General features: G+C 47.5%; 1 protein-coding gene across 1 annotated transcript; it reads right to left on the minus strand.

The window, feature by feature from the left end:
* Positions 1-8,100: 8,100 nt before the first annotated feature.
* LOC137359144 (probable G-protein coupled receptor 139) lies at positions 8,101-9,993 on the minus strand. Its single transcript, XM_068025219.1, has 2 exons — positions 9,870-9,993; positions 8,101-8,999 (listed from the first exon to the last, which is right to left on the minus strand). Exons 1-2 carry the CDS (start codon positions 9,991-9,993, stop codon positions 8,101-8,103), a joined length of 1,023 nt encoding a protein of 340 aa, XP_067881320.1.
* Between the last annotated feature and the right edge of the window lie 314 nt (positions 9,994-10,307).

Raw genomic sequence — 10,307 nt, forward strand, 5'->3', positions numbered from 1 at the left:
CCACAGATGAGACTCGGAGGGCGGAGTTCCTAAACCGGTCAGGATAAAAACTTACCTCGGGGATTCACGGCCTACATCCAGGGAGAAGACTCGGAGGGCAGAGTTCCAGACAGGTCAGTAAAAAAGCATTTTCCACTTGGAAAAAAAACTGAAGAAGTGACGTCACAGGAAAGCTGTGACATGATTTGCTGGCACGGAATTTGTAATGAGTTTAGAAAATAAAACATTGATAAAAATTGATTAAAATAAGTAGAGTAACTAAATCAGAGGGAGGAGATCAGTGTATTTATCTCGCACAAAATATTAATAGTAGAAATCTAGCACTAGGGACCATATAGTTAATTGTAACATAATGTAGTTAGAATTTAATAAGTATTTATTTATTTTAAATTAATTTATTAATTAGTGCTGGAAATGTCAGTTGGAGGGGTGAAGTGCTTCAACTGTCAGATGTGGGAGGTCCGTGATCCTTCCAGCGTCCTGAATAACTACATCTGCAGGAAGTGTACCCAGTTGCAGCTCCTCACAGAACGCAGGGATCGGTTAGAGCAGCAACTGGATGCACTTAGGAGCATTTAGGTGGCGGAAAGCATCAAAGACATGAGTTCTAGAGAAGTGATTACACCCAAGGTGCAGGCAGCTAGATGGGTGACCGCGAGAAGGGGCAGGCAGTCATTGTAGGAATCTCCTGTGGCTATACCCCTCTCTAACAAGTATACCGTTTTGGATGCTGTTGGGGGGAGATGGCCTATCAGGGGAAAACAACAGCAGCAGCCAGAGCAGTGGCACCACTGCTGGCTCTGTTGTTCAGCAGGGAGAGGCAAAGCGCAGAGGAGCAATCGTTACAGGGGACTCCATAGTCAGGGGCACAGATAGGCGCTTCCGTGGGCGTGAAAGAGACTCCAGGATGGCATGTTGCATCCCTGGTGCCAGGGTCAAGAATGACTCTGAACGGGCAAAGGGCATTCTGAAAGGGGAGGGTGAACAGCTAAAGGTTGTGGTACTCATCGGTACCAACGACATCGGCAGGAAGAGTGACGTGGTCCTGCAGGTGGAGTTTAGGGAGTTAGGTAGAAAGTAAAAAGAAAGGAACTCTCGGCTTGTAATCTCCGGATTACTCCCTGTGACACGTGCCACTGAGGCGAGAAATAGGAAGATAGTGCAGCTAAACACGTGGCTGAACAGCTGGTGTAGGAGAGAGGGTTTCAGATATCTGGATCATTGGTATCTCTTCAGGGACAGGTGGAACCTGTACAAGAAGGATGGGTTGCATCTAAACTGGAGGGGCACAAATATCCTGGCTGCGAGGTTTGCTAGCGTCACCCGGGAGGGTTTAAACTAGTGTGTCAGGGGGGTGGGAACCAGAGCAGTAGGGCAGCAGGTGAAATAAATGAGGGGGAACGAGTAAATAAGGCCAGTAAGACTAAGAGGTAGAGCAGGAAGGGAGATGTTGCGGAGCACAGCGGGACTGGTGGTCTGAAGTGCATTTGTTTCAATGCGAGAAGTATATCAGGTAAGGCAGATGAACCTAGAGCTTCGATTAGTTCTCGGAACGATGATGTTGTGGCTATTACAGAGACTTGGTTGAGGGAAGGGCAGGATTGGCAGCTAAATCTTCCGGGATTTGGAAGCTTCATGCGGGATAGAGTGGGATGTAAAAGGGTTGGGGAGTTGCATTACTGGTTAAGGAGAATATCACAGCTGTACTGCGGGAGGACATCTCGGAGGGATCATGCAGCGAGGCAATATGGGTGGAGCTCAGGAATAGGAAGGGTACAGTCACGATGTTGGGGATTGACTACAGGCCTCCCAACAGCCAGCGGGAGGTGGAGGAGCAGATATGTGGACAGATTTTGGAAAGATGTAAAGGTAACAGGGTTGTAGTGGTGGGTATTTTAACTTCCCCGATATTGACTGGGACTCACTCAGTGCTAGGGGCTTGGATGGGGCAGAATTTGTGAGGAGCACCCAGGATGGCTTCTTGAAACAATATGTAGATAGTCCAACTAGGGATGGCGCCATACTGGACCTGGTATTGGGGAATGAGCCCGGCCAGGTGGTCGAATTTTCAGTAGGGGAGCATTTCGAGAACAGTGACCATAATTCCATAAATTTTAAGGTACTTGTGGATAAGGATAAGAGTAGTCCTCGGGTGAAGGTGCTAAATTGGGGGAAGGTTAACAATATTTGGCAGGAATTGAAGAATTTAGATTGGGGACTGCTGTTTGAGGGTAAATCAACATCCGACATATGGGATTCTTTCAAAATACAGTTGATTAGAATCCAGGACAGGCATGTTACTGTGAGGAAGCAGAATAAGTTTGGTACGTTTCGGGAACCTTGGATAAAGTGGGATATTGTGTGCCTCGTCAAAAAGTAAAAGGAAACATTCGTAAGTGCTGGAAGGCTGGGAACAGACGATGCCCTTGAGGAATGTCAAGACCGTAGGAAGGAACTTAAGCAAGGAGTCAGGAGGGCTAAAAGAGGTCATGATAAGTCATTGGCAAACAGGATTAACGAAAATTCCAAGGCTTTTTATACGTATACAAAGAGCAAGAGGGAACGCAGGGAAAGGGTTGTCCCACTCAAGCACAGAGGAGGGAATCTATGTGTGGAGCCAGAGGAAATGGGCGAGGTGCTAAATGAGTACTTTGCATCAGTATTCACCAAAGAGAAGGACTTGGTGGGTGATGAGTCTAGGGAAGGGAGTGTAGATAGTCTGGGTCATGTCGTTATCAAAACGGAGGAGGTGTTGGGCGTCTTGCAAAGCAGTAAGGTAGATGAGTCCCAGGGCCTAATGGGATCTACCCCAGAATAATGAGGGAGGCAAGGGAAGAAATTGCTGGGGCCTTAATAGAAATCTTTGTATCCTCATTGGCTACAGGTGAGGTCCCAGAGGGCTGGAGAATAGTCAATGTTGTTCCCTTGTCTAAGAAGGGTAGCAAGGATAAACCAGGGAATTGTAGACCGGTGAGCCTTACGTCAGTGGTAGGGATATTATTAAAGAGGATTCTTCGGGACAGGATTTACTCCCATTTGGAAACAAACGAACTGACTAGCGAGAGGGAGCATGGTTTTGTGAAGGGCAGGTCGTGTCTCACTAACTTGATTTAGTTTTTTGAGGAAGTGATGACGATGATTGATGTAGGAAGGGCAGTGGATGTTGTCTATATGGACTTCAGTAAAGCCTTTGACCAGGTCCCTCATGGCAGACTGGTGTAAAAGGTGAAGTCACACGGGATCAGAGGTGAGCCAGCAAGATGGATACAGAACTGGCTCGGTCACAGAAGACAAAGGGTAGCAGTGGAAGGGTGCTTTTCTGAATGGAGGGCTGTGACTAGTGGTATTCCGCAGGGATCAGTGCTGGGACCTTTGCTGTATGTAGTATATATAAATGATTTGGATGAAAATGTAGCTGGTCTGATTCGTAAGTTTGCGGATGGCACAAAGGTTGGTGGTGTTGTGGATATTAGCTTAGATTTTTTTAGATTAGAGATGCAGCACTGAAACAGGCCCTTCGGCCCACCGAGTCTGTTCCGAACATCAACCACCCATTTATACTAATCCTATGTTCCTACCAAACATCCCCACCTGTCCCTATATTTCCCTACCACCTACCTATACTAGTGACAATTTATAATGGCCAATTTACCTGTCAGAGGATACAGCAGGATATCGATCGGTTGGAGACTTGGGCCGAGAAATGGCAGATGGAGTTTAATCTGGACAAATGTGAGGTCATGCATTTTGGAAGGTCTGATGCAGGTCGGAAGTATACAGGAAAAGGCAGAACCCTTAGGAGTATTGACAGGCAGAGAGATCTGGGCGTACAGGTCCACAGGTCACTGAAAGTGGCAACGCAGGTGGATAAGATAGTCAAGAAGTAATACAACATGGATTGTCAGAAGTTTTTTCCCAGGGTGAAAGAGTCAGTTACCAGGGGACATAGATTTAAGGTGCGAGGGGCAAAGTTTAGAGGGAATGTGCGAGGCAAGTTCTTTACACAGAGGGTGGTGAGTGCCTGGAACTTACTGCTGGGGGAGGCTGTGGAAGCAGGTACGATAGCGACGTTTAAGAGGCATCTTGACAAATACATGAATAGGGTGGAAATAGAGGGATGCGGTGCGCAGAAGTGCAGAAGGTTTTAGTTTAGGCATGCATCAAGGTCTGCGCAGGCCTGGGTGGCCGAATGGCCTGTTCTGGTGCTGTACTGCGCTTTGTTCTCTTTGTTCTTTGTATATAGCCATACAATGACACACACAGAGACTCAGAATGACATATACATACAGATAGACACACAAACACACGCAGAATATCGGCCGACACACAAATGCGCACACAGACACACACACAGACAAATGCGCACATACAAAGGCACAGTGACATAGAAAAAAACACAGGCAGAGACATACCCGCATCGAAAGACACACAGAAACAGAGACAAACACACACACACACAGATAGATACAGACACAAACATGCACCAACAGAGACTCACAGGCAGACAGACACGCATACACAAACACACCCATGCAGGCACAAACACAAAGGCACATAGAAACACGCACGCTCATCGACACGAACAAACGCACACACGGGCACACACAAACCAGCGCAGGCCGACAAATCTGCAGGCAAAGACACACAGACAGAGGAGCAAACACACAGCCACACACACATACGCACACACTTTGACACAGACACACAGACATACACACACACGCACACATACACACATACACAAAGACACACACACACACACACATTACACCTCAGGCACTGAGAGAGGCGCAAACACACCACTCACGCAGATGCACAGTGAGATACACAGCCATATATTCACAGACAGACACAGTCAGACGCACTCAGAGACAGTCAGACACACAGATACACAGGCACACATACCGACCCACACACAGAGAAAGGCAGAAAAAGAGGCAGGGTCCCAGACACGCACACACAGATAGCGAAACACACAAGCAACACAGATACATTGCTCGCAAGTCAATGAGCCAGACACACACATGGACATGCATACACACGGACAAACACCCCGACGCACAGAGTCACAGAGGGAGAGACAGAGAGACACACACACAGACTCAGAGAGATCGATAGCGAGAGAAACACATACAATCACACGCACGCAGATGGACGCGCACAGAGCCATATACACAGACAAATCACATGCACATACACATACGGTATCACACAAGCACACACAGAAACAGAGAGAAACAGAGACACACATACATTGTCAGTTAAACACATACAGATGCCCACATAGAAACACATACACCGACGCATACACAGATGCACAAACACCAACACGTGCAAGCAGATCCATACAGACAGGCACACAGGCACAGGTGCAAACACAAATGCAGATACACAGGCGTAGACTCTCTTAGACACAGCGACATACACAGGCATACACTCAGACACAACGCACAGACACAGAGAGAGGCGTACAGACACACAGAGCCACAGAGATAGAGACGTATATACACACTCCCAGACGTTGAGCGAGAGAGAGATAGAGAGAGAGATACACCCACAAACAGAGAGAGACGCACACACAGTCAGACACACAGAGACACATACATAGAGAGAGATTGTGTCACAAAGAAACACACAGACAGTGAGACGCGCACACACTCAAACACACACACATATTGATAAACTCACATACACAAAAAAATAAATAAATACACAGTGCGAGACACACACCCGCACACACAGACCCTGAGTGAGAGAGCACACACGGACAAATACACACATACAGACACGCAGCGACACAGAAATACACAGGCACAGACACACCGGCACAGAAAGACACACAAACAGACACAGAGGCAAGCACACACACAGACAGAGACAGACACAAACAGGCGCAGATAGAGACTCATATTCAGTCGGACACAGACAGACACGCCTATACAGACACACAAACACAGACACAAACACAAAGGCACATAGAAACACACACACTCACAAACGAACACATGGGTACACACACAGACCAACGCAGGCAGACACATAGACAAGTAGAGACACACAGACAGAGGAAGACACACACACACGCACATACACGTACACACACACACACATAGGCGCACACATAGATACAGACACACAGACATGCACAGGAACACACACAAGCACACACACACATGCGCGCATTACACCTCATGCACTGAGATTGGCACAAACACATCACTCACGCAGATGCACCGTCATATACACAGACATATATTCACAGACAGACACACTCAGACGCGCTCAGGTACAGACAGGCACACAGATGCACAGACATAGACACTGACCAACACAGACAGAAAGGCAGACAGACAGGCAGAGACACAGGCAGAGACACTCACAGCCACATAGATATATTACACGCCAGACAATGCGCCAGTCACACACACACACGCACACACACACAGAGTCACAGAGAAAGACACACACGCTGACATAGAGAGTGATAGATAGAGAGAGAAACACACACGACTAGACGCACACAGATGGACACGCACAGAGCCACATACACAGAGACAGACACACGCACATACACATCCAGAGTCACACAAGCACAGACAGACACAGAGAGAAACATAGACGTGCATACATTGTCAGAGACGCACACACAGATGCCCACAGAGACACACATACACCGACGCAGACTCAGATGTATAAACACCAACAAGGGCACGTCGACCCACACAGACAGGCACACAGACACGGACGCAAACACAGATGCAGATACAGAAGCGCAGACACACTTGGACAAACCCCACACACAGACACACACTCAGACACACACGCACAGAAACACAGAGAGGCGTAAAGACACACAGAGACACTGACATATGCACACTCCCAGACACAAAGTGAGAAAAGAGAGAGAGAGAGAGAGAGAAATACAGAGACACACAGCCACATATATACACAATTGTGGCACTGAAACTATACACACACAGGCACATCACACCACAGGTATTGAGCCAGACACACACACACAACCACACAGTAACATAGATACAAACATAGACACACAAACAGACACACGCACACACACACACACACACACACACACACACACACGTACACACACACATGCACACAGTGAGACAGAGAGAGAGAGAGATGCCCAGGAAGAGAGACACAGACTCACACAGATACGTGCACAGACACACATACACACACAGACTGCAACATAAACGCAGCGATACACACTCAGAGACACTCATTCACACACGTACGCTACACCCCCAGAAATGAGTCAGGCACATACAGGCATACAAGCAGACCGACAGACAGAGAGACTCACAAATCATAACCCAGGCACTGAGCCAGACACACACGCACACAAGCATATACAGACGCTCATAGACAACACAGGTATACACAATAACACACCTCACACGCAGGCACTGACACAGACACACACGTACGCAGAATAACAAAAGCATAAACACACAAGCACACACACTCATCACACCCCCAGCAGTGAGTGAGACACAGGCACACACAAACAGACACACACACACACACACACACGTGGAGATCGCACGCCAGGCAGTGATATGCAGTGTGGCCATTTTAAGTGACATGTACTGCGGCCTCTTTAAAATGAGAGGAATCCATGTTGGTCATTTTAAGTGTTTTCTGTCTGTGGCAGCGATCTCGTATGTATGATAAATAAAGGATTATAAAGGATTAAAATGGATTATAAATGTGCATCAGGTATTCTAAACGTTTATGACGCTTTGTAAAGGATTCTAAATGTTTCCCAATGGTTATATAGATTTATTAAGGATTCTAAATGTTATAAAGGTTTTATCTGATAATACTCAACAGACCCCTCCCACTCCCCCGTTACCATGGTAACAACTCCCGCCCCCACTCCTCTTGCAGCCATGACGCCATGTACTTGCCCCGTTCTATCGCCATACTAACAGGCACGGCTGCCCACTCTGTCACCATGGCGAAAGGCCCAACCCACAGCTCTGTCAACATAGCGACAGGTCCCACCTCTGCTTTGTTTCCATAGTGATGGGCCCCAATTCATGGCTGGAAATAGAGATTCAGTTTCTCTCATCATTGAATGAATTTAACAATTGGAGTAAAGGGATATTTCAGCACATTCTTCAACTGCTCTCTGAACTGAGTCTGGGTCACGGCATAAATCGCAGTGTTTGTGCAGCAACTCAGGAGCTGCAGCATGAAGCCCAATTCCCGCAGATAAACAGGTAGAGATACAGACCGATACCCCAACCAAAACATCCGGTACAATATCGAAAACATCATAAACACTGCCCATAACAGGATGAAATTCCCCGAGATAACTAAAAGTAATATGATGGATTTCCTTCGGCTCTCTATCTCTGGGTCTCTGTGAGTCTCCCCACTGCTGTGAGCCCGGAGTCTCCTGCGTGCTCTGCTACTCACTAAAATGTGTCTGATGGTGAGAGCGTTGAGCAGCAGAATCACCACAAATGGGACCCCCGGGGTTAGAATATTGTGGAAGAGCACGATTGTTCCCCAGACCCGAGAATACAGACCCTCCATTGTTACATAACAAAACAAAGGGAAGTTCATCAGCCAATAATCGCCAGCTAACATAAAATACCAGAAGATGCTCTTTAAACAGCTCAGCACAGTTACTGTTCCCAAGACCAAAGCCGCCGTTTTCTCCTTGCAATATTTACTTTTCAGCTTCTGGCAACAAATGGCCACAAATCGATCAAAGGTGAAAGTGACAGTGAACCAGACAGAACAGTCTGTGACTGCGTAAAGCAGGACTGCGTGGATATTACACACGCTGACGGACCGTAGGAACTGAAAATGCTCCCAATAAACAATGGGAATGTGCCTCAGTATCAGGTCGAGGATAATGACCAGTAGATCCGCCGCTGACATGGCCACCAGGTACCGAGTGACACATTTGGAGAGACCACACTTTCCCTGAGATAGGATGCCAATCGTCAGCAAGTTAACTGTGAGGAAGGGAAGTAAGCGAAGAGATTACACATCAGGCTATGAGCAAAGTTACCAGTTTGAATGAAGACATACTGAGATTTACAAATGTGTTCCGGTATCCAGTGACTTATTGAAATAATTGGACCTGAAAGAGCAAATTGGAAGGTCTGTGATCCGGTGGAAGGCAGGAGAGATTAAATAACAAAAGAATGACACGGAAATTATTAAATTCAATGTTGAGCATAATCCTCCCCCTCCCTCCTTTCCCTGTTTGGTTCAAAAACTGTCCCATCTCTAATCCCTCACAGTTTTGACGAAGGGTCACCGAACTGAAACATTCACTCTGATTCTCTCCACACAGTTGCTGCCAGACCGGCTGAATATTTCCAGCATTTTCTGTTTCTATTTCACATTTGCAGCATCTGCAGCACTTTGTTCTTGCAGAAAAACTTAAATGTTGGACTGACTGAGAGATTCCCTCACCTGTGAGAGGCAGCACGGAATTCTATTATTTCAAAGCCATCACTGGAAATGAGTCCACTGAAAAATCAATGCACAAATAATCTCAATCATCACAAAATTCACTGGAAACAGGGGAATTATCGGACCAGTGGCAGGGATTTCTTACTCAAATGGGGAACATAATTTAGTGAAAGCAGCGGTATTCCTCACGGCAGGCCAAAAATATGAGGGGACCCCAGTCTTGGCAGTTCAAAGTCCTCACTCGGCGCAATTCAGCGGCGCTCTGACGATTACCTCCCCGGAGCCTTAGTCCACATCCCTTTCAGGATTTGGATCCGGCCTGCCAAATCTGCTGAACAATCTAAGGAGCAGCAGCTCAGTAGTATTGGCAACGCCAGTAGGAGCAGTGGAACTGCCAGTATTACACCAGGTCTGGAAGCAGGACCATCGCTGAAGCCCTAGACCCTTGGTAAGTGTAGCGAGGGCACCAGGGCTAGTCAGGGAGTGGGGCCACTGCCGGTACTGTGCCATGCCGGGGACCAAGACCATGGGTGGAGTCCCGGATCCCAGTTAAGTGTAGTGAGGACACTGGAGCCAGTCAGGGAGAGAGGCCACTGCCAGTAATACACCAGGCCTGGGACCAGGACCGTGACTGGAGACACTGGACCTTAGGTAAGTGTGATGAAGACAGTGAAGCCAGTTGAAGAGAGTGGGAACCACTGCCAATACTACACTAGTTCTGAGACCAGGACCATCGCTGGAAGCCCAGAGCCCATATAAGTGTCCCGTGGTCGCAGAACCTGACAGGTAACAGGGGGTATTGCTTATTGTGCACCAGGCCCGAGCTCAATCCCACTGCTGGA

This window comes from Heterodontus francisci, unplaced genomic scaffold (assembly GCF_036365525.1).
Source record: "Heterodontus francisci isolate sHetFra1 unplaced genomic scaffold, sHetFra1.hap1 HAP1_SCAFFOLD_54, whole genome shotgun sequence".
Taxonomy (NCBI): Eukaryota; Metazoa; Chordata; class Chondrichthyes; order Heterodontiformes; family Heterodontidae; genus Heterodontus; species Heterodontus francisci.

Coding starts and splice junctions, on each gene's coding strand:
- LOC137359144 (XM_068025219.1), bottom strand. CDS start 9,993: ATGGTCTTGGTCCCCGGCATGGCACAGTACCGGCAGTGGCCCCACTCC. Junction 9,000..9,869: donor GTCCTGCTTCCAGACCTGGT/GTAATACTGGCA, acceptor CCTTCCTCACAG/TTAACTTGCTGACGATTGGC.